Source organism: Ischnura elegans, chromosome 3 (genome assembly GCF_921293095.1).
Source record: "Ischnura elegans chromosome 3, ioIscEleg1.1, whole genome shotgun sequence".
Classification (NCBI taxonomy): domain Eukaryota; kingdom Metazoa; phylum Arthropoda; class Insecta; order Odonata; family Coenagrionidae; genus Ischnura; species Ischnura elegans.
In genome coordinates this window covers 1916510-1942077 of record NC_060248.1, presented here as the reverse complement: position 1 = coordinate 1942077, position 25568 = coordinate 1916510, and the positions used below count along the sequence as shown (strand labels likewise).

General features: G+C 40.3%; 2 protein-coding genes across 11 annotated transcripts in view; one reads left to right on the top strand and one right to left on the bottom strand.

Moving 5' to 3' along the window:
• Positions 1–2854, bottom strand: part of LOC124155324 (major facilitator superfamily domain-containing protein 6-B) — a 186506-nt gene extending 183652 nt beyond the window's left edge. Inside the window, exons 1-2 of one of the 5 annotated variants that reach the window (XM_046529046.1) lie at positions 1649–2854; positions 804–916 (exon numbers count right to left, since the gene is read on the bottom strand). In XM_046529046.1, coding sequence (XP_046385002.1) covers positions 804–873 — 70 coding nt within the window. In that variant the 5' untranslated portion in view covers positions 874–916; positions 1649–2854. The remainder of the gene's footprint in view (positions 1–803; positions 917–1648) is intronic. The other 4 variants (XM_046529049.1, XM_046529047.1, XM_046529048.1 and 1 more) reach the window with 4 other exon arrangements.
• A 487-nt stretch (positions 2855–3341) lies between these two features.
• LOC124155323 (R3H and coiled-coil domain-containing protein 1) overlaps positions 3342–25568 on the top strand; it is a 68486-nt gene continuing 46259 nt past the window's right edge. Inside the window, exons 1-7 of one of the 6 annotated variants that reach the window (XM_046529043.1) lie at positions 3343–3679; positions 3772–4001; positions 4102–4321; positions 4507–4671; positions 4745–4794; positions 5340–5448; positions 19366–19871. In XM_046529043.1, coding sequence (XP_046384999.1) covers positions 4170–4321; positions 4507–4671; positions 4745–4794; positions 5340–5448; positions 19366–19871 — 982 coding nt within the window. In that variant the 5' untranslated portion in view covers positions 3343–3679; positions 3772–4001; positions 4102–4169. Of the gene's footprint in view, positions 4002–4101; positions 4322–4506; positions 4672–4744; positions 4795–5339; positions 5449–19365; positions 19872–25568 lie in introns of all 6 variants that reach the window. The other 5 variants (XM_046529045.1, XM_046529044.1, XM_046529042.1 and 2 more) reach the window with 5 other exon arrangements.

Below are 25568 nucleotides of genomic sequence, written 5' to 3'. Positions count from 1 at the left end.
CTTAAGTTCATTAAGGAGATTTTTCCTGGCTTTACCAAATGTAAATATTTTAGTGACACACCTGCATGCCAGCATAAAAATTTCAAAAATATAATAAAATATGCTCATATTTATCAGACTTTGATTTGTCAGCAGAATGGCATTTTTTTTGCCACAAGCCATGGAAAAAGTGTGATGGAATCGGGAGAACTGTAAAACGTTAACCTACAAGAGCCTGTTTACAACGACCCAGAGGACAAAATATTTTATCTGTGTGTGATTTATTTGAGAGGGCTGATAAACATGTTGAAGGCATAAAAACATCATATGTTTCCAGTGATGATGTAAAGATTTGGAAACCAAAACTGAACATGCGGTTTAAAAACTCTAAAACAATTAAGGGACAAGATCTCATCATTAAAACATTTCAATAATTGAAAATGAGTTACAAATCAGTGGACTGTTTCCGCCAAAGTTCAGAGAGTCGAAAAAAGTTGATTTACAATATAAAGGTTAAATCATTCACCAAGAACATTATTAAAAACCCTGAAACTTATATCACTGCGATGTATGAAAACAGATGGTATATTGGCTGTGCTGTGGAAATAGTTGAGGATGCTTACCATTAGGCTTAGAGGTCAAAGGTATGTACTTAATCTTAAAATATTCAACCATTTTGATATCTAATTGCATTTATCTAGTAAATCCATATATTTGCTAAAATGTTGCCATTTTATACTCTTTGGAAATTACAAATAGATTGGCCACTAAATTTAAAGAATGATAGGGGTTTAAAGGAACCTCAAAACTCAAATTCAACTCACCTTTTGGGGGAAACCCTGAAACACAAGTACTGTAGCCAGCTATTTCACAACCATCACTAAAATAAATCATAGGAGCACTATCAATCACGGGAGCAACTTCAGCTTTAATTTTCCTGAAAGAGGGAGGATAGTGCAAGTTATTTTGAAAAACTCAGTCACCTTATTGATGTCCCTTTCTTGTTATTATAAGTTGAAAAAGTGGCATTTTTCAACAAAAAACATTAGCGCAATGATCATTTTCATAAGATTTATCAAAAAATAAATTCAAAATTGCCCAAAAATCACTCTATTTTAGAGTTGGTGGTCTTAACCATGTTTACAGAGATTGTTATGGCTTTCATGTGACATATGTGATTGTTACAAGTGTTTGAAAATGCCACTTCTTTGTCGATTTTCGTCAAAAGTGCAATTTTTGTACATTAATGGAAAAAAAGTTTTCAAGAGAAAATCATTTTGATAACATTTTTGAAAAATATAGCAGCATGTTTATAGACTCTAAAACATTCACTAGCTTGGCACCTTTGGTATAGGTTTTACAGGAGCGCAAATATTGTAGTTTTGAATGATTGGACTGGTGGGCAGAATTTTTGTGCGTGCCTCATTGAATTCAAACACTCATATCTTGAAAAATACTTGCAATGGGTATTTAATATTTTGGATTTTTCTCGACTAAGGTAGAGACTAACAACAGGGAAAAAATGATCAAAATCTTAGGTGGTGGGCGTGGGATTCCCTCAAAAAAGTTGGTTGAGTTGCTATGGAATGACCCCACCGTAATCAGTAGTATTTACATAGAGGGTTTCAGCAAATACATGTACCAACATTGAAAATCTAGCATGTCGTACCTGCCATGAAAAAGAAGTAATGTAACTTAACAGGAAGAAGCTTGCGGTTAACCTTCATTTCCTCTTCGCTCTTCCTGGATTTACTTTGTTATGATCAGTTTCTTCGCCTACGAAATTGTCCACCAACTGTGGTATTGGACTGCAGATAAATTCGGCGTGCAAGGTGCACCTTTTCAACACTGCAATATAAAATTCACTTCTCTCACGGTGCAAACTTCCTACCTTCTTCCCTCAAAACTCAGTCATAAAAACCTCGCACACACACTGATAGGGAACACAATTGGAATTTTTATTTACTTTGATGTACAACCACCAGCAAAATCCACCATGCATCAAATCTTCCACATCGATATGAAAAGATTTGCCTGTGATGCAATACGCACCTTCCACCCGACATTCATATCACCTTTTGCAAATAGCCTTGTCTTTTGAGATTACCAAAGGCAGAGTGGAATTTATATCACTGCGACACTATACGACACAGATATTCGTTGTTGCCTGTCGGAAAGCGATAAGTTGCACAAGCTAATGAAGCATTTAGCTACAATGACATGGCCCTTTTAATATTAAGTGGTTAACAGATTCATCTTCACCATGCCGAATCACACCTTATGAAGGCGATCCACCCAAGAAAAGATAAATACATGCGCCATCCACGCATCCTCACCTAAACCAACGAGAGATACCGCCCGATCACTACTTATTATAATACCCTCCCGCGATCATACCCTCTATCCGCTGCGCCCCCAATTTAAATGGCAGGACTCATTCTCAAACGGCAATAGTATTGGAATGGAAGAATTCTCGAGCAGTACAATACATTACAATACAGATGGAAAAATGAACAGGATAGAGTACATTTACCACTATTTTATTTCCAACATTCACCAGAAAAGATTTAGTCCTCATATGCCCCTAATCCAACGCCAACCAACTTGGCCCACCAAAGGTCATTCCACGGGGCTAAAATACAGTCATATACAGTGTTCATAAGAACATTATCCAGCCCATGAACATGTACGTTCGTGATCCAGCCAGTCAATGTGAAGTTGTATAGGTTGCGAAGACATCTATGCAAAGTTGCGGTGTCCGTACCGGTCGTAAAATACAGGACCTCTATGCAAAGTTTATTTTCGTGTCCATAATATATATATTTATTAATTAAAATGCTCATGTAGACGATAAATAAGTTTAAACGATAGGACCTGTGTGTCAGCGCTTGGCGATGCTTTTTTGTCAAAGGCCCTGTGATTGGTTGGTTTCATCCAATTAAATGAAAATTAAGAACATGTCCTATCCATCGCTATCAATCGCTATCCATTATACAAATCGGTGATTTGTGCAAACGATAGGACCAGAAACCAGTTGGATGAAATTTTGACCGTGGGACAGGGTGCGCGTCAGTTGCATCAAATTTTGATGCAAATTTGACCGTGGGACATCGGCTTAAAATAACCTGAAAAAAAATTTCCATCCGGTTTTAATACTTTACTCACTCAAAATAACCGGTTAACCTAATACCAGTTTTTTTCTCATAACCGGCCATCCATACTATGCCCCATGGTGGTATAGGATTACCAGCAAATTACCGATTACTTTCTATCACCTTGACCACCTTGACCCAGAGTCCTCTATATTGCCATATAATAACTAGAGAGTAGTGTTGAGAGAGCAATCTAGAGGACTCTGCCTTGACCTAGCTCAACAGCGTTCTAAACAGTTCTAAAAATTCCCTTCAAATACTACCAGCGCCACTGTTACAAAACAAAAACAAATGAATAACGTGGGAGGATTTGGGGTCAGCCAGCCAAGGAGTACACAATACACTGCTGCACATTATCACATTACCACATTGCCTACCGTAGTGAAGGAGTTGATTTCGGATAACCGTAACAATTATCGGGAGTTGGCTTATAACAAAGTGAAGATCAATGAGAACGCCAGGAAGCTAGAAATAGGTGCCAGAAGACTCCTGTGTAAAAATAGAGTATGAATCAGAGTTATTGGTAGTTTTGAAGGTCTGAGCGAAAAGTGAGTTCCTGCGACATGTACATTCGTACATAATTTCGATTGGATCTGTAGCGTATTACGTTGTCTTACAATACGGATTGTCTATGCTTCAGGATTCTTGAAATTGGGCAATACCTTATTCTTGTAGTTTGCATACATCTATTACTTTAGTGTCGTTTTGTTTTAAATAAGCCCGTTGAAATGTGAGAAGAGACAGCGAATGAGAATCCTTGAGTGCATGCTGATGTGCGTGTATTTTCATGTGTGGTCTAACTCAGACCTTTGGTGTTATTTTCGAATAATAATTAAATGAGCATTAATCAGAATTCAATGTTCCTAAATGGTAATGCTGTTCTTGTATTTTTAAAGAATGATGAGTGGATACTACATTCATAAGAGTTAAAGAAAGGCTTGTACTTAATTCCAAATAACCCTTTTTTCAGCCAGCCAAAGGTTATTGATGAGAATTTTCCGTAACTGGTGATGTAGTTGCCCTGGAGCTTTTAAGCCCATGGAGGGTTGTGAGCGAGAGGAACCTCAAGTGAAAGTTGGGATCTGCTGGCAACTTAGTGATGGTCGTTACCTTAGCGGTAGAGATGGAAATTTTATTGAACAAGTGTTAGAAGATATCCAAAGTTTCAAGGATAAATCTGTACCGGACAGGTGTGTACTGAGAAATTGTACCGTAGTACTCTTGGTCTCTTAACAACCGTCGTAATATTAAGATTGTCTTGTTCTCACCCCGTACGAATGTGATGCCTCTGGAAGTGTGTGGCTGGATGGCATTTCGCTGTGAGGGGGCAGAAGAGGGATTCCTTTTGTTGTTTACGTTTGTGTCTATCTTTTAGCGTTCTCGTATTCCCCCCATTCAAGAATTTCCATCGCTTTTTGATCCATAACCTGGTCGATGAGAGCTTCGAAGGGTTGACGACATTTTCCATTGGCCAGTCTGTGGACAGGCGTACGGTGGTGTGCCACAAGAGAGACCTCCCTTCGGGTGATCTCGCGCAAAGGTGAGCTGTCATACCAATCTTCCGAGCTCCCTTTACTTGCCGTGCTCCTTTAATAGTCGCTCTCCCATCGTAGGGTCGCTGGGCACCGCGCTGAGGACGCTGCGGCCACCGGGAGGAAGAAAGGTAAGTAGCCTATTTGCTCAGGGAATGCAAGTCAAAGATTGCTAAGTTAAGTATTTGGAAATCTTCCGCAAGTTTTAATCAACGTTTTCGCCGTTTGTGTGTGCTGCAGTGTGAAGAGATAGCGAATTCCATAGCGTCCTCGGTGGCGGCGGGATAAGGTCCTTGCCTGCCACATAAGAGGTCGCGGGTTCGAGTCCCACCTGGGTAGGTTCCCTCTATCAAGCGCGTGGATTTTCGTGTATGATTGATAGTGATGTTAATAAACCTCATGTAAAAGGTCAATGGTACTGCTTTAGGTGGTACAGGAAAAAATAAAAATAAATGCCTCACAAGGGTTTGCAATCAAAGGTGTTGAGAGCAGTGGGATTACTATGATGTTTTGGAACATTGCCAAATTTTTAAATATAGTCATAAAATTCCAATTAGTATTGCCCCTAACTGATTGTGAACACCACACGAAGGTGGTATTCACTGAATCCCTGCCAGTCATTTCTTGATATTAAGTGACATGTTATTTAATGTTGGGCTTGTTGTCTAATCAACAGCCAGGATGTTGCCGGATGTGGCCATCTACCGCCCTCCCGCCTTACGAGGAACAACCCAAGGAGATACTACCAACGGACTCTCACCCACAGAGAGGAATCCCAAACAAAGGTATGAATCGAGTTGATTGTCTGGGGCAACACTTCCTTGGTCTTTGTTGACAGATATCAGCACGAAAGTAAGCGAGTGTCCTCTGCCATTGCTATTATAATTATTGCATTAAGGGTCAATCCATTGGGAAGTTGCATGGGTCGTCGATTGCTATGAAAAATATTTTGAACAGGTAAAATGTATGTATTTATTTGTGAAAGTACCTTAAATTTTTCTATTCATCATAAAAAAAATTCCTTTAAAAATCGACCAAAATTTCTCTTATCTGACCACTGTGTGAAGACACCCAGCCCTGTCGAGGCCAGGCATGACGCCATATGTGCCTAAACTGCCTTTGGGAGTCGCAAAATACACTGGGCGCATGCAGTAAGCTTTGTAATGAGGGAGAATTTAGCTGCTCATCTTCGCTTGTTTTTGTGCTGTTATTTTTGGGTAAGTTTTCCTATCGCTATTGTGCCCAGATTACTTGGGATATTAATAATGCAACATCGGGATGTTGAAATACTAGCTTTCTACCTTGAGTATATATTTCAGTTTTCAGAAAAAAGGCTGTGCCACTCGTTTGGATAGTTTACCTGAAATTGATGCCATGACACTCGTGGATTTTGCTATGCCAAATTGTAGCCTCTATTGTCAGCAGAAAACCCCAGCATAAAAAAATCTTGGTTATTGGAGGATAATGATCAGTTTAATTATGTGTTAAATGCCTCAATTTTCCCGGTTTATATATACCAACACGTCTCTAGATGTATTGATGATGGTATGTTTCTAATGAATTCAATTGATTCGGCTTTAACTTTGTGAAAATCCATGTTGAAATGAAAATGTACAACCATGGTAATTTTTCACAGGAAAATTTATTCGTGCGACGCATTTCGACGCTGAGGCATCATTATCAAGTACACTCTTTGTAATATCTACAATCCAATATATACCCAATTCTGGCAGGGGTGGAGGGCATTAAGGACATGTCCCAAACTCAAATTTCTTTTTATCTCTAACTCCTCCAGGACGTCCATCTTCCTCCCCTTCTTGACTCTGTGTAAAACGTCCGGTTCGAAGTCACTATGATGTCCCTCTTCCCACAGGTGTTTTGCAAAGTGGGATTGCTGTAGATTCCCCATGCGTAAACACCTTTTGTGTTCTCCAGTTCTGGTCCGGAACGCCCTACCCGTCTGCCCCATGTACACTGCGTCACAATCATTACACTCCGGGATTGAATTGGAGCCCAAGTGTCTAGCATTACTGGAGAAAGGTCTCAATTATATACCAAAGCTCCCTATCGGCTCAAGAGAAATGGAAAATTTGATTATTGATTGTGATGTTGCTCTATCCAACAACACCTGTGAAAAAGCAATAACAGCTAAGAAATTTAACTCGGTGATTAAACATTACAAGAAAGAAAGTGACGAAGCACGTATTCTTTCCTCCATTAAATCAGTGCGAAAAGTGATGAATGACAACAATCTTATAGTGGAGAAAGCAGACAAAGGAAACGCGGTAGTGATAATGAAGAAATCCGATTATTTAGAGAAATGCCATAATTTCATAAGAGACAATCACATAGTTAGACTTCCCAACGACCCAACCCCTAAATTTCAAAGATCGGTGAAGGCAGTACTCAGAGCTGCACCCAACGTAGTGAAGGCTAATGAAACTTATAAAATGGTAATGATAAACCTGTGTGCACCCAGATTTTTCGGACTCCCAAAAATCCACAAATGTGACATTCCAATCAGACCGGTGGTCTCCAGTTCGGCAGCCCCAACAAGGAAGTTAGCGGCCAGTCTCAACAAGCAGTTCTGGGATCTATCCGACTTTAGACCGAAATATGGAGTAAAAAACTCAAGAGACTTTTGTGAAAAACTTTCCAAAAAAGGGCTCCCCAAAGGCAAGTGTATTTTAGTGTCATTTGATGTATCCAATCTTTTTACTAATGTACCCGCATTAGAAGCGGTGGAAGTGGCTAAGAGAGTGTTAGAAAAGAGTGGTGCAACGGAACCCTTTCTGAGTGAATTTGTTAAATTAGTCACCATCTGTGTGGAACACAACTATTTTATTTTCAACGAGGAGTATTACCATCAGAAAGGTTTAGCTATGGGCTCCCCCTTATCACCCCTCCTCGCGGACCTTTTCATGGATAACTTCGAAGAAGAACTATTTACCAGTGACGCAGTAAATACAAAAAATATTCACTGCTGGTACAGGTACGTGGATGACATTTTTGCAGTATGGACGGGCTCAATCCAACAGCTGGACATCTTTTTAAACTCGCTGAACTCCCAATCCAACAATATAAAATTCATGTATGAGATTGAAAACGAAGGGAAACTAAATTTTCTTGACTTAACTATATCAAGGACGAGTGAGAAGTTTGATTTCGCCACTTTCCGGAAAAACTCCGCTATAGATCATGTCATACCAGCCACCTCCCGTCACCACTTCTCACAAAAACTATCCACTTTCCACTACTTAACCCATTTCTGCCCAAGCGCAGAATTAATTGTTTTTTTTTAAACTTTTTTCAAGCAAATGTTGTCATTTCGTTGTAATCTATATGAATATGATGTTTTTTTGTTCATAAGTCAAGTAATTTAGTAGAAAAAAAATGTTGCGTTTTCGCAACGTTGGGCGTTAGTGGGGTTGCCTAGGCCAACATTAATAATAATAATAATAATAATTTATTTTGTCTGGAGACCTTACAGCAAAAGATATAAGACACGTCATAAAAGGAAAAAAATGCATATATATACATATAATAGATTATAAATAATTGTATGTTCACAGGATATTAATGCTTAATAGGAGGAATGAAATAGGTATTCGTTAACAGAATAATAATTCTTCTCATGAAGAAAAGATTTTAACTTCCTTTTGAATGACTCCATTGACTGAATTGATTTCAAATGCGCAGGAAGTTTATTATAAATTCTGAGGCCCAGCTCGCGAGGGCCCAGCTTTGATCTGTTAGTCCTAATGGAATGGTAATGAAGGTTATTACAATTCCTGGTTTCATATTTGTGAACATCACAATTGAGCATAAACAAATCAAGATTATAACGTACAAAAATTAAAATTGATAATAAATATACACACGGGAGTGGAAGAATGTTAAGTGCTTTAAAAATAGGCTTGGAGGGAGCATCAAAAGGTTTTTTTGCAATGATTCTAATTGCACGTTTTTGTAATGTGAACACCATGGCACTTGGAGCATGAGGGGATGAGCCCCGAAAAATTATATTGTATGACATTCGAGAATAAAAGATACCGTAATACAATGTAAGAAGAATATTTAAATCAACAGAGTTCCTAAGGTGTCTTAATAGATAGCAGATTGAACTTAGTTTGTTGGCTAAGAAGTCAATATTCATCTCATAGGACATATTACCACATAAGTATGCACCAAGGAATTTTGTGTGGGACACATTCTCAATAGACTTTTTATCCAATCTAATTAGGATGCTCTCGAGAACATTGCTATTACCACAAAATTGAACAGTGTGTGTCTTTTGTGTGTTTAAAATCAATTTGTTAGCTGTACACCAGCTTAAAATACTATCATTTGCATTTTTAGAGCTCATAATAATATCATTTTGAGTTGGAGAAGAAAGTAAAATATTGGTATCATCAGCATATAATATGACTTTAGAACCTGGAATATTACTGAGGGAATGAGCTAAATCATTTATGTAGATTAAAAATAAGATTGGGCCTAAGATTGAACCCTGAGGAACTCCTACGGTGGTAGAAGTACTTTTGGAAGAGTATATACTGCCATTTACAGACAGTGAGACAGCCTGTGTCCGATTGCTGAGGTATGACTGAAGCCATTTATTGGCAATGCCTCTCACTCCAAAATAATTAAGTTTACGAAGTAGGCGAGAGTGATCCACAAAATCGAATGCCTTGGAGAAATCATAAAAGATTCCTACAGTTTTTTGATTGTTGTCAAGTGATGACAAAATAAAGTCAGTGGCATGGAATAGAGCAGATGTAGTAGAGCGATTTTTACGGAAGCCGTGTTGATTTGAGGAGATTAAGGCATATTTATCCAGGAAAGACATTAATTGGTTGTAGAATACTTTTTCAAATACTTTAGATAAGACATTTTGTTTAGCAATTGGCCTATAGTTATCCAAATTATTGGGGCAGCCTTTATTTTTATATAAAGGGTTAATAATGGAATGCTTGAGAGAAGATGGGAAAATCCCTTGAGTAAGGGATTCATTAATCAGAAATAGAAGAGGTTCCTTTATGCATCTATAAGAGAGATATAATATTCTCCCTGGGATGTGATCAGGGCCCGAAAAGTTTTTGTTAGCTAGGGTTGAAATTATAGCTTGTAAATCCGATTCCGTACAAGGATGAATAAAAATTGAAAAAGCACTAGACTCTGGACTACGGAGCAAGTTTGCAGAAGAGGCAAGAGAAGTGGGTAACGGTGGTGTAATTGTAAAAAGGTTACTGAATTCATTTGCTAAATTTGTGATATCAATGTGTGCATTATCACTGGATTGAGCTATTCTAGGGAGAATGTGCTGATGCAACTTTCCCGTTGACTCTCGAATAATATCCCAAGATGTTTTGGACTTATTACTAGATGAAATTACCCTCTCATTGTTATAGGATTTTTTGGAAAGTTCCAATAACCTCCGATAATTCTTTTTTTTGGCCCTGTATTCATCATGAAGGAGAGGACAATTTGAGCATTTAACTCTGGCAGAAAGATTTTTGAGCATGACAGAAAAGTGGCGAATTTGGTCAGTAACCCAAGGTTTTTTATGCGATAAAGCAGCTCTTCTCATAGGACGGAGGGGGAAGGCAACATCGAATGAGTGTTGAAGACAGTCATGAAAGTATTGAAAACTTGCTTCAAATGAATGGCTATTATATATAAGAGACCAGTCAGAGGATTCCAATAGGGATATAAATGTGTCAATGTTTTCTTGCGAATAAACTCTGGTGAGATGTGAATGTTGACAATGTGTACGTGGGTCTACGTTTAAATAATACGGGAAAGTGATCAGATATGGTGGAGTTGAGAACTTTAGTATTTACATTATTTGAGTTTATATTAGAAACAATATTATCCAACAGTGATTGTGAATTTGGTGTAATTCTGGTGGGTGTAGCTGTAATCGTAGGCATTAAATTATAGGATTTAAGCAATCTCAAGAAATCTTTAGATGAATTATCATCAACTAGTAAATTGCAATTAAAATCACCGGTTAGAATGATGTGGACGTTGTTACCAACATTATAAAGTTCATCTAATAAATAGCCAAGTTTATCTAGAAACACTGTGAAGTTACCAAGTGGAGATCTGTACACACTTAATATATACAGCTTCTTATGATTATTTAAAGCTAAACAAGTAACACAGCACTCAAAAGTTCGCTCTTCATTTAGTTGCAGACTAGAAAATTGGTTTGACACAATTGTTAGATTAGTTTTGACGAATATGATGACGCCGCCGTTTTTATGATGAGTACGGGCATACGCATCTGCAACGATATACCCATGAAGTGAGATAGTAGGAAGTTCTTGTAAGGTCAGCCAATGTTCACAAAGACACAGCACATCAGGATGAAAGGTATCTAATAAGGCTTCAAGTTCGAGAAGTTTGTTTCGTAGGCACTGTATATTTAAATGCAGCACGGAAAGTGATCGTTCTGTCATGAGAGGTAGCGATGTTCCTAGTCAAGAGGTTGTCTCAGCAGTAGATTCAGAAGTACCAGTAGATGCAGAAGATTCATCGGTGGAGTTGAGCTCAAGGAAGAAATTTCGTTTGAAACGAAATTTGTTGACCACGGCATCAACAGGCCAATATTGCAAATCAAGAATTTTTTCAAGATCAGTGGAATCTACTCCTATTTTAAAAGAGCCAAAAGAGCTTTTTCCCGACACTGTATCAACATAATCACAATCGATACCAATATTATTGATGACGTGCTGTTTAACCTCGTCGGTTGTCGTATCCTTACAGATTCGACCCACGTAAACGGCAACTGTCCTTTTGGCCGGGCGAAGAGAAAACGATCTCACGGGGACTTTCTGTTCTCCTTCTTTCTTCGTCAACACTGTCCTTCTATTTACAGAAACGTTAGAATTCAGGGATTTGGGCTTGGAAGATGAAGGGGTGGCTGAGTTGTTATTAGGTTTTGCACTTAGGTCATTAGCTGAATGCTGATTTCGACGATTAACTGTAGCCTTGTGCGAAGATTCAACGGAATTCACCGTTTTGTCACCACTCAGATGGTTTTTTGAAGACACTGCAGGAGATATGAGTTTAGCGGAGCTAAAGTCACTTTTCAATTTCTGAACCTCTTCCTTGAGAAATTTGATGTCAGCAGTCATTTGCGGTAGATGGATAGCGTTCGCTCGGCAAATAACACATTTCCAGAACATACAGTTCGAATCGTTTAAAGCTTTCAAACAATATTCATTCAAACCAGAGCACTTTTTGTGATATACACCAGGGCAGAGACCACAAAAAACAGGTTTTTCCTTCGATTCGACAAAATTATCGCAGAGCACACAAATAAGGTTTTTTAGCTGAGACGCCATCTTGAATGAATCCAAACCCAAGGGTCAAGAACAAAACGCTTATAATATATTAAGATCACAAATGAATGAATGATATTGAAAATAAAATAAATATACATATAATACTCATTTGTTTATAAATTACAATCGCATCACATTTTGTCATGGAATATTCTGAAACACGTTGAGTGCAAAGGGACATTACATTTCACACATATGAATACAGTTTGCGATTTGCAATGCCTACATCTTCTTCTGCTCTTTTTCTCCAAGCGTTTGATTAAATGTCCCACTTTGTCCTTTCTAACACAGTCTGGAAGGCCCCCTTTAGGTGGGCGACCCAGTCCTTGATTATTCGTCACGTCAGGATCTTGCACTTCTTCTTGATTTCTGTTGCCCACTTGGTTTGGTATGGTTTCTTCCATAACTCCCGATTGAAGCAACGATAAAACTATGCAACTCTTGAAGTCCAGTTGTGAAGCTCTATCACTGGTGGCCAATTGGAAAAAACTTCCAGGCATTGACATCCGCCATATCTAGAGAATTTATAAATAATGGCCACCACCATTTCTTTCCCCTCGTTCGTATTCTGTAGTTCGCTACACCATTGTCATGGAGATCAACTCTTCCCATACCCTGGTTATACTCGCGAATTAAATTTGGTTGAGGGATGAAAACGGCCTTCCTTGCCGTACGATTCCATCATTTGGCTTGGTTCAATGGAACCAAAAATCCACAGTTAGAAGCGACTGTAACCACAGCGTTATCAAACCAACGAACCACAAATATTTGGTTTTTTCGGTCAAAGGCTGAGAAGTAATACCTTTTTTTTCCTTTTTTTGGAAATTTCTTTAGAAGCGGGCAAAGGGCATTTAGCAATTCTACTTTCTCGAACAGTTCCTGTACCAAAATATCCCCTCTCACCTAATATGCACAAGAGGCTGTGGCTTGTAAAGAAATTGTCAAAAAACAACTTATGCTCTCCAGGAAACTGAACGACTGAGAGTAAATCAAGTACAACTTTTTCTCCCAACCCTAGATCTGCAAGAAATGTCCAATTGCAACACTGCAATTGCAACCCTAGATCTTCTCCATTGTTTATATTGGTTTTGTATTTGTCACCAGACCCAGCACATGGTTTGAAGTGGAATACGTAACCTTGAGCTGATGCTAGGCACCAAACCTTGAAACCAAATCTAACGGGTTTCCCCTTTATATACATTTTACTGGAATGCCGTCCAAAGTAAGGTACCATCTGTTCATCAATGGAAAGTTCATATGAAAATATTCCAAATTTGGCAAATCTCTCATTAAGTTTATTGAAAAATGGCCTAAGCTTAGCAAATTTATCGTTTACCCCGAGATGACTATTGTCCGCAAAGTGCAACCACCTTTTTATTTCCTCAAATCTGTTTCTAGACATAACATTTCTAACCAACAGGCATTCATAATCTGGACGTTTCATCCAGTAAGAACGCATGTTAGGTCGTGTATTATATCCTGTCAGAAATAAAATTCCAAAGAACTTTATGATTTCCGATCTTGATTAGGTAAAACTATGTTCGTTCTTTGATCTCGCGTATGTGATTGAAAAGTCTAATATCATATCCAACAAATCTGTATCCAAAAACAATTGAAATGTTTCAAATGGCGTGATATTACTGAAAGAGTTTTTCAAACGCTCTTGTAAGATGTGCCCGGTGTTTTGAGTTTTCGTCTGATAGATGGGAGAAGAATTTTTTACCCATTTTATTTCCTCCGTGTTTTTTCTGCGCTTTTTCCCTTTGTTCGTGTTCAGTAGAGGCTGAGTTGGTTCTTCCATTCCGGGGATGGTTTTTGAAGTATGAATTTCCAGCTTACCTACGATGTCTCTCGGTGTTGTCTGGTCAGTGTCGTTCAAAAGCATGACATCGTCGTTGATGTCTTCCTCGTCGGACTAAGGATCAGCCTCTGGAGGTAGGACCACAACGTCAGTTGGAGATTCATCGTTCGCCTCGTCAGTTTCGTCAGTTGCCTCAATTTCCTCTAAAACTGACACGATTTCTTCCACAGTAGTGAATGTCTTAGAAAAACTCATCTGTAGAAAAGTAACAGGAATCAGAGTATGTCAACCGAAAGGCTGGTCTGTGACAAGTGAATATTTCAAATATACTTTAAATAACGCAAATGCTAAAATACGAAAAACAATCATAATAATCCAAGAAAATCAACTTATGTACGTACCTTGAACACACTCGGAAAGTAATTATGTTCACAGGAAGTATCGGTATGCAACCCGGGAATAAGATAAGGGAAAATGCAAGGATAAAACACGAGGATAACCAATGCCAAATAACTGGAAAATGGTAACACATATGCAGGCAAACTCTTGAGAGAGACTAATAGCCAAGTGCGGCAGAAAGAAACAGACGGTGTTTTGCTCGAAGTTCCTCACGCAGATAAGCGTGTAGAACAATGTAGCAGTCCTTCTGCCCAACATTTCAAAAACGCAACATTATTTTCAACTCTGAAAATTGATACTTTGTAACTAATTTTATCATCGGAAATTATTCTCGTGATCATTTACAAAGATTAAACTGTTATTATCAAAGCAGTGAATAGAAACAATGTTGGATAGGGCTTAGAATTTTTTTTTATTTTCGTCTCAAAAAAAGTGCTCGGAGTAGCCATATTTGAAAAATCATAACAAAAAATAAAAAAATCTTAGAACCACAAATGACCAATTATTACGTAAAGTAAGTGTAAAACTACATGCAAAAAATATTGAGCTGCCTAAAAAATTTAAGATTCTAACTGTTCTCCATCAAAATTAATGTTGCTTTTTCGCAACGTTGGGCAGAAATGGGTTAATGAACCGGCTACTGGACATCCCCCTTTCTATAAACAATTTCGAAAAAGAACTGAATACTATTAAATTTTTAGCAAAAAGGAATGGCTATTCAGACGATTTGGTGGAAAAACTGCTCAAGAAAAAACAATATATAAGAACCAACAGCATGTTATACCATAACAAAGAAGAAAACAGTGAGTTTAAATGGTGTAAACTACCGTATTACGGGTGGCTGACTGAAAAACTATCCAGTGTCTTCCCCAAAGAATTTAGACCAGCGTTTTACAACCACGCTAACTTAAGAAATCTCCTCAACAGGACAAAAGATAAAGTGAAAAAATGGGAATGCAACGGGATATACAAACTCAAGTGTAATGATTGTGACGCAGTGTACGTGGGGCAGACGGGTAGGGCGTTCTGGACCAGAACTGAAGAACACAAAAGGTGTTTATGCACGGGGAATCTACAGCAATCCCACTTTGCAAAACACCTGTGGGAAAAGGGACATCATAGTGACTTCAAACCGGACGTTTTACACAGAGTCAAGAAGGGGAGGAAGATGGACATCCTGGAGGAGTTAGAGATAAAAAGAAATTTGAGTTTGGGACATGTCCTTAATGACATCGTCTTCCTAAGAAATTCACCTCTCATTACCACTGCACTTAACCTTAACAATATACCCCTTTCCAAACCGACCCTTTCCCCCGGCCCAGGAACCCTACCTGCCTCTCCTAGTGTGGGCTTAGTCACGCTTCCCAACCATTCCCTCACCAACCCTCCCACTCCTCCCCAATTTTCCCCCCTGTATAACCCTCTCCCTCCACCCCTGCCAGAATTGGGTATATATTGGATTGTAGATATTACAAAGAGTGTACTTGATAATGATGCCTCAGCGTCGAAACGCGTTGTACGAATAAATTTTCCTGTGAAAAATTACCAAGGTTGTACATTTTCATTTCGGTATGTTTCTATTTCAACAGGGTCACTAGCCCCTGCTTTAGGAACAAGTGACTTCAGCACATTAATGATGGTCTTTTTTGGTGAGCTTCCTCACAGCACACTTTGGTGACCGCTGGCACAGTGCGACTGAGTAGTGTTTCTGGGCTGTGGGTCCCTTTGACCCGCCAAACATGCGATGAGCCTCACAGACTAACACGCACAATGTATGTGGGAGTCGTGTGCACATGTAGTCTGACTTTCACCGCTCACAACTCCAAAAAGTGTAGTGTGCGCAGAGGGAGTTGTGAGAGCCGGTTGTCTGACTTCCCCTCACCCAACTTGAGCGCACAGTGTGTGTGGAGAGAATCGTGTTCGTAGGGGAGGAGTCACCAAATAACACTCTCTCCCCTCACAGCTCAATCTGCCGAGTCGCACATCTGAACTGACTCACTTATTCACACCCAGATTCTTTGAATGAGAGTGTAGTAACTTCACAAATTCCACGCCAAAATTTTTTAAATGGGCTGTTCCCTTTCATATTCTTCATTACGTCCTTGCCACAAAAGAAACGGTGATTTTTGAAACTAAAAGCTGATTTACTTGCGTGCATGCTCTGGTAGGAGGAGGACTTACTTTCAATATACTGGCTTTATCCGCTTCATGTGGTCTTTTCACTGAAGCAATAGTACTTCTCCGAGTGTAGTTTTTTCAACATTGCATATGTACTACCACTGATTTTTGGTGTTTTAGGAAGTGAGTGAATTCATCACCTCTTTCAGCACTTGAGTCAATCAACGTCTTCATGTCACGATCACCACTAACAGTTTCACTTGCAGGCAAAGGTTTTTTTTACAGATGAAGCAAAGTCCCGACATTAGCTAAGAACTGAATACAACACATACTTCAACGAATAGTTCTAGCAATAGCAACATTTTTTCTCTGCGAGTGAATATTTTAGACTAAACCCTTTGTCCTGATTGTTGGCAGATGGACAGGTGAGAGCTAGTAACCAAATTGCATACGTGCCCAATAATTTTAAGAGAGCGCAACAATGTAGTCATGCATATAACGGAGAATATGGCTCCAGCTAAGTTTCAAATGGCTTTTTCTCAGAAATGGTAAATCCTAGGGAAAAACGTCTATTGACAATTTTGTAGATAATAACCTGATCTACAATTTCGGTCTGAGCAATTTTTATCGTAAAACTAACCGTTTGACAAAAAAAATTTTTTACAAAAAACACAGAAATTCCCCCAACTCCTGATGACATCATCCGTTAATTTGTTGTAACTTGTGAGTCTGTTCAAAAATATTCTGTATTCCGCGATGTTGTTCATTGGCAATTTATTTGCATGCATAACTGTCATAGTTCTTATAACCTCAACAATAAACTGCTCAACACGCCAGTGCAGCGACACCGTGGATAAAATGAGTGGCCATAAGATGAAGATGTTGCATTCTGCAGGATAACACTCTTTTCGATGCCTTGCATAGGTTTATCAACTTACAAATAAGCTCTCGGAACACATCTTGCTCGTAGGTCGAAGAATTACTGTATATGTAGACCATTCAATCATAAGACCACTTTCAGACAAAACTATTTTCTGCCAGCCGTTTTTCACAGCACACGGCGTTGCAGAGAGTCGTCTCATCTGAAAGCTGCCCGAATTTCATGTGAAAGGTGGCCGGCTAAAAGTCATATGGTCTGAAAGTGGCCTCAATGTAGCATTGCCTGTATTTCACGCTTAGAAGGCGCATCCCCGGGCCGGATGGAAATGGGTGCTGTGCCGTCAATGGTGCGATTCTACTTGTTTGTTGTACATTGTGAGACCTATGGTAAGTTGAAAGAACAGCACTGTGCAGTGGACTGCGGCAGGCGAAAAGTCAACTCGTTTGAAAGCGGCTGCAGCTACAGAGAGGTTATGATGTTGGCAAGAGCGACAAAAACTGACGGACCCTTAAATGCGCATGTTAGTGAGCTATTCTAAAAAAAATAAAATAAAAAAAAACGTGGGTACTATGCGATCGGAAAGTAATGCATGCATTTTTTAATGTTTTGTTTTATTTTTTGGTCTTGACTACACTGCAGACAATTTCGCCTTTGAGCGCTAAATTCAAATGCTTGCCACCATTCCAAGCCGGTTCCAAAGTACCGACTTCATGCGTTCAGTTCTTGATACCGGTTCCACAGGCCAAGAACTGGGTACCAGAACCGAACCATCTCAAGTTCTTATTCAACTCGGAAAAACATTTTATTTGTGAATCGCATTTTCTTTATAACAATTTATGGTCTTAAAAGTTACTATTGACAAATTTTTCCCAAGTTTTTACGGAAAGATTTCGACTAATAGTCTTTAATGTAGGAAAATTAAAAAAATGAATTCCCGAAGTTCTTTTCATGCTGAACACACTGGTTATTTCAAAATTATTCTGATATCATTTAAAGTACCTTGAAAATTAACTTATTAAAATGACTGTATTCAAACCATATTTATGTATTATCAAAATTGGCCCAGCCACCCTTTTAAAAATGGCTGCCAGAAAATAAGTATGGTTTGTAAATTTTTACAAATAGTGTTTTGTGAGTGTCTACTGGCTCATGATAAAAAAATCAGGAAAATTATAAATGTTGAGCAACATTAAGTGGGAAATGGATTGACCCTATATCTAGCAGTTGACAGTGTGCATTCACATGGCACATAAACATCACCAATCTCCTTTCAGTCGTTCCAACATTTGTGAATGAAGCAGAAGGCCTTCTAGCATGTTCTCTAAAGTCTTGCTTTGAAGGGAGACACTTCTCAAGGCATTCTGTTAAATAAAAATTATTCTTCCTCTCCCACTTGTAATTATTCCTAATGTATTTTCTACACAATGAATTTAAGGCTTTCAGAATTTCTGAAAAATAGTAAAAAAAAATCTTTAAGCATAAATTTTTTTAATGCAATGCATCTAAATTTTTTGGCCAAAAACAGAGAGAGATTAACGGAATATAGCGTTGTAGACAGAAGAAATAATTCCTCATTCCACGCTATTTAATTAAATCACAAACGGATTATCGAGTTATTATCTAGGGTACCACCTCACAAGGGAGATTGATGTGGTAGCATCGAACCCGGTTATGTATATTATATCAATATTGTGGAATTAGCATTATTTCTCCCATCATTCAATGATGCAGCTAACCTTCTGTTGTAGAAGATAAAGCAGCGCAGCTGTTTGCGTAAAAGCATCGTTAGGCTACTTAGCTCTCAGTGTGGCGTTGCGGCCTCCCTCTCCCTGTTGATGCTACCCTGAGTCCCCAAGGAAGGGGCCATAGCGGCAGCTGCTGCTACGGACCTCTACGGAGTGCCACCTCTGGACCTCTTGGAATGGCAGTTATGATGTCAGATCCACCCTAATTGATCACACCCCCTGTGAAAAGCAGTTTTTTGCACTGCTGGAATTTCGGCAACTTTGAGAATTTTTATTCCAGAAAGAAGCGTTACCTAGTCCTCGGGTTTTTTGCGCTGTGCAAAATTCATCTTCCTCCATCTCCTCTATTTTTTTTTTTCAAAAAATGTGCTAGTTCTCCATTCAGTATGTGTTATATAATATTTCAGGCAGACGCGACGTCGTCCCGACATGGCGGTGTACGTTCCGAGGGCATTGCGAGGCACCATGGCTGGGAGCACTGGAGCTGAGCAGTCGGAAGCCGGTGGAGGCAGCAGTGTTGTGCCGTGTGCTGAGGGTCAGTTGGCGGCGGGTGGCAGCACTGTCGTGCAGTTGGGCTCGGGTGGTGGGAGCAGTGTTTTGCAGCCTGCAGGTGCAGGTGGGGGCGAGGGCAGCAATGTTGAGGGAGCAGGTGTTGTGCTGGATGAGGTGGTGGCTGCCGTTGGGAGAGTGAGCGTGGTGGAGAGGCCGCGGCTGGACTATGGTGCGTGGCGCTCGGATGGTGCAGTGCCACTCTCGGAGCTGTCGCACGTGGTGGAGGTGTTTGGCTTCCCAGCTGAGTTCAAGACTCACGACCTCGTCTCTATCCTGTCCGCGTATGGTGGCGGAGGGGGATTTGAGATAAAGTGGGTGGATGACACGCACGCCCTGGCTGTGTTCAGCAGTGCCTTTGTGGGTGAGTCGTCTCTGTTGGGCACGTTTTTCATTTGTTTAACTGCTATCTCTTCTACTTTAGAGTCTCTTTAAGGAGAAGATGCATCAAAGAAGGAGCAATGTTATTCTTGAACAGTGTTTAAGTTGATTTATTGTAGGGAAGGGTGGGTTTCAGTTTTTGCTGTTCCGGTTTGGTTCTTGGCATCAGCTCTCGGTTTTGGTTCTCCATTCTGGTTCTTAATTTAACCCTTAAAATAGCTTAATTTTCAATGGCTAACGGTATTTTTTGCCGGAACATTAAGAATGGGTAAGTTGCGAATCATTCATGATGAGTGTCGATGCACATCGAGTCATTTTGAATTGAGCTTGAGTTTGAGATGATGGAGTTTTGAATGTAACTTTGATTATGATTTGCTAGTGAAGAAGTTACGTTACATAGAATCCAAGGCTATCAGTGGTAGCGTAAAAATCGTCACATCTTTGAAAATTTAGAAGAGGTTGCAATCAACAATAGTGAAAGTATTCCCAAAAGGCATATTCCTTAGGAAGTAATAATATAGAAAATTACATTAATAAGTGCATCCAGGAATATTTCCTATCTAAATCACAGATATGTAGCTTGAAAAGAACATACCCACTTTCCGAGTATGAAACATGACATCAACTTAGTTGCAGTTATGTATCAAAGCAAAACTAGTATTGTGAAGCTGAGCATATGTTTTAAGACAAAATTCATAGCTTAAAGAGGGTGTAAGCGACATCAAAGTTTTCATATTAACAAGGAACATTAACGGAGTGTAACGCCCACTTTTGCTTCAAACTTTGCACATTTGTAGATTATTGCAAAAAAATTAAATGTGTAAAATTTCCCGTGCCCTCGTGACCTGTGAGTCGAGATATCAGCGATCAAAGATGCCCGATTCGTCAATTTGCCGCCTGTCAGGGGGAAGGCATGCCGGCAATTGGCCCACTCCTCGCCGGGGCCTCGACCCAGCCGCCCGGTGAGCGGCCAGCAATGCAATGCGAGCTATATTTCGTCTACGGCGGAGTCTCACGCCCCGGCGAATCGCTCTTTTGTTTTCTGTTACTCTTTCTGTATTTCCGATTTTACCTGATCCTTATGGAGCATCGGATTGATGGGAAAATTGCTCTGCATTTAGTTATAATATATAGTATCACTTTGAAACGCGGAAACTTCGGAATGATAATATAACCCGGAGTAATTCGCGATAAGAATTTATGCTTCATCTTTCTGCCCATAATGCGCAAAGGAAACGAGATAGGGGGCATGTTTCTTTCAAACTTTTAAGGGGAAACCCAAAATAAGCAACACATGGAATACGTCAACAGCCTAGGCCTCTCGGAGACGAGATGGGAAAAACCCCATCCGTATGAATGGACGGGGTTTTTCTTATCCTTGCCCTTTGGTGGGAGGTCGGCAAATCTATTGTATGGGGAATGGACAACCAAAACTCACCTAATTGACTGATACGTTCAGACTAATGACTCTGCATTCCGGTGCACCGAGCTCCCCAGGGAATATCCTCGGGACGGTCAAGGCCCAAGAGAGTTCCAATGGCCGTACCGTGAGAGGATTATAGATTTACGAATTTTTTAGACTGTTCAGTTCAGTTCAAACATGTTTATTTCCGTACTGTTAATTTTCACAAAGATATATACATAAGTAAGGACCCCGTTTAGAATTACTCCTCTTCAGGGCTTGTCATTTGGTTTTGGTATATACATTTTAGTTCAGCATGTAGCAGATATGTTTGCAAGAAATTCAAAGTGCTGGAACTCTTTTCCTCCGGGATGGCTATTGGTCCGGCATTCGCCCGTGACGTGAGGGAAACCGGCAAAACCCCACGTAGACCGCCGTGTATTGATGATGTGTTGGAGTTTGATGGTTGTTCTCGCCGTGAAGTGATTCGATGTTCTCTCGGTGTACTTGAAATGCTGGTGTGGCCGGGCTGCTTTTGCGGTTCTTTGCAGGAGTGCTGAAATGTCTTATAAGTCTCGAAGGGCCAAGATGGCCGCTTGCGGGAGGACACGGGCATCTCACGCTCCATTAAAGTTTGCTTTCTTTGTGGTTTTTGTACCATTCCCAGTGAATCTTACCCTCCGTGTTTGTGCAATTTCACCATGTCCGCCCCCCACATCATTTGTGCACCCGGTTCCCTCGGAAGTGTTCAGTGAACGAAGATTTCTTTTTTCCTCGTTTGCATCGTGCGGTCTATCCCTCACCAGCCTCCATTGCCCCACAGCTCAACCGCCGAGGTCCCGGCGACACCCTCGATCCCCAACCGACAGACCGTGCCCTCGTCTTGAAGCCGTTATCTTGCTGCTTTTCCTTCTCTCCGGTGACGTACAACTAAACCCAGGCCCTTCCTCTGTGCATTTTTATTACCAAAATGTGAGAAGCATTAAGAACAAATTATCAACCTGTGACTCCCATGCCCATGAGCTTTCCAGACTTGATATAATCGCGCTCACGGAAACTTGGCTGAACCCTAGTGTTCGCGACGGAGAATTAACATTCTCAGCCACTCATGGCATACATCGCAAAGATAGGCTCTCCAGAGGGGGTGGAGTGCTTGTTGCTATCAATAATAAATTTCCCTCTAAACGCCGCTTGGACCTAGAGACTGAGTGTGAAATTGTGTGGACTGAAGTCTCTCTACCCTCTAACAAACATTCGAAACCTATAAAAACTTATGTGGGCTGTTTCTATCGGCCTCCTGCCAGTGATCTTTCCGTTTTAGAAAAATGCCTGGACTCTGTGATGAGTGTCATTACTCTTGGCCCCATTATCCTTTTTGGTGACTTTAATCTCTCAATCCATTGGGAGTCTCCAACGAGTGGGTCTCCCGTGGACGCCCATGATGAGTACTTTCTCCAAAATTTCATCAACGCCCTTCATCTTTCCCAGTTCTGCAATGAATGGACACGAAACGCGGCAACGTTGGACTTCCTTCTTTCCACCACTCCCCCCGAGGCAATAACCCCCAGCAGAAACATCTTCGACTCAGACCATGAGTCCCTTCACGTCATTTACAACTTTTCCAGCCCCAAGAAACACCGCGGGGTTCCACCCCGCCCTCTGAAGCCTTTCCTTGCATGGTCGAAGGTTTGCTGGGAGGTCGTAAACCGCTCCCTCGACCTCATACCCTGGTCACTGCTCTCCTCCCTTACCCCCGAAGATGGAGTGGACTTCCTGTACGCCGTCATTGAAAGTGCCGTTAAGGATTTTGTGCCTATTGTTCAACCTAAATCTAAGAAATTTCCCTCCTGGTTTAAAGCTGACACCCTGCATGCTCTCAGAAACAAAAATCAAGCGTGGTACCTCTACAAGACGACTCCGAACGAACATACTCGTCGCTCTTACACAGAGCTTCGTCGATTTTGTAAAGCTCTCATCCGTCGTGACCACAAGGAATATGCGCATAGTGTCTGCTCATCTATCACCACCACCCCTAAAAAGTTCTGGTCTTTTGTGAATCGCCGCCGCAATCATTCTCGAATTCCGGACTATGTTTGTTCTGAAAACAGTAACGCCGAGGGCCCTAATAGACCAAACTTGTTTGCTAAATTCTTTTCAGATCGTCTAATGCCTGCATCCAATGCCCCTTCTTTCCCTGACCACTCCCTCACAGCTTGCTGTACGCACTGTCTCTCCCGCATTGAGACCGATACACAGGAAGTCTTTCACTTTCTCTCCAAAATACCCCTCCATCGTTCACCTGGCCCTGATGGCCTCAGTCCTATCTTTATACGTAACTGCGCCTCCTCCCTCGCGATTCCTTTGAGTCTTGTGTTAAATCGCTGCTTCACGCTTGGTGTCTTTCTGCATCAGTGGAAAATGGCGAACATTATACCAATCCATAAAACTGGTCCTAAATGTGAAGTCGCTAATTACCGCCCGATTTCCTTACTTCCTATCCTATCCTCTGTCGCTGAGAGGATTATACTCAACAGATTACATTACTTTACATCCCCTAACCTCTTGAAAAATCAGCAAGGTTTCCTTCCTAATCGTTCCTGTCTTACTAACTTATCTGTATTCCATCACCATGCCGTAAACTCTATAGCAAAAAATTCTCAACTCGACGCCATATTCCTTGATTTCTCCAGAGCCTTCGATTCACTTGACCATACCCTCCTCTTTCACAAACTTAATCAACGATTCAACGTGCATGGAACCTTTCTCAATCTCGTCCAATCCTTCCTTACTAATAGATTCCAAAGAATTATATTTTCTGGCACCTCGTCCGACTGGTCCCCGGTAACATCAGGTGTTCCCCAAGGTAGTGTCCTGGGGCCATATTTATTTAGCCTTTTCATTGATGACCTAGCCACACTTTTGCCTCCATCCCAGACACATACTCTTTTTTACGCGGACGACTGTAAGCTGTTTAAACAAATCCAAACTCCCTCGGACTGCAAAGTCCTTCAAGATTCTTTAAACCTGACTGCAAAATGGTGCAATACTTGAAACCTAAATAGACCTCTGGACACCTATCAAGGCAAAGACCTTTCTGAAAAGTACGTGTAAATATTAATCTAAGTGGCGTAACACTTTGGCCGTATAATCTTGCATTTTTTTATTTCGAGCATTTTAAATAGCTGTCACTTGCCATGCAAGAAGAACGTAATTCGCACCACTGCCATCTTGAATGACGTCAGCTCATGCAATAGTGTTGTTCGCGTCCGTGCGCATTACTGTAGAGGAGGTAAAGAATTAGAGATTTTGTGGATATTACGCCGTTTCTGTTGTCGTACGTATTTCGTCGATTTGTCGAAGCGCAGCTATAAGTACTGCATTGTGCCTATGTGCAGTAATACTAGTGGAAATGGCTGAAATAAGTATTTTCACATGGTCCCCCAAGACGGTGAACGACAAACTGTTCGGATGAAAAAGTGCCGACGAATTTCAGTCTCTTGATTTATTGGTACTTACTACGAAAACTCTAATATAATTAACTGAAGTAATTCTTTCTTGAAACTAGGGAAGGATGAGAAAATTAGAGTAACTCGAATATATGCTTACAAAACCAAATGAATAAGTACCGTAGAACCCTACAGCTCATTGATAGGTAACAAATGTAATAATAATAAGCGGATAGTTTTATCTCCTATATTGTTGCTGTAGGTAAAGAATGTAAGGAACAGCAACAGAAAAAGGGGAATTTTTTAATCCCATTAAGTTACTTAAAAGTGAAATTTTGAGCAAGCGGGCTACTTCGAAGAAGTTCCATATTATATTTTCCACACTTCGCAGGAAATACTAATTATTATGTCTATTAAAACGGAGATTTCACCACTTAAAAATTTCATCAGGTTGTTCTACACGAATAAATAACGGGAAAATTTGTTTTCCTTAAAATGCCAAATAAAAAAAGATATAATACCACTTAGAGTAAAGTCTTACGTACCCAAACTGGCTATGCAATCCTTACACGAAAGAGTCACAACTTCGCTTTCGCCGCTCTCCTCCAAAAGACGGGCTTCAACAACATAGGCCTTCGAGCGAACCTACGAATGCGATCACGGACGATGCATTCATTTTTATCACGCTTAACTTGCACGTAACCTATAGCATCATCGCCGTATTTTTCTCGTCCGACTCTATGTGAAAAAAGGATTTAGAAACGTTAACATCAACTAATACCCTAAGAAAATCAATTTCCAATCGTGGCGATATACTCACCTAGCCATCTTC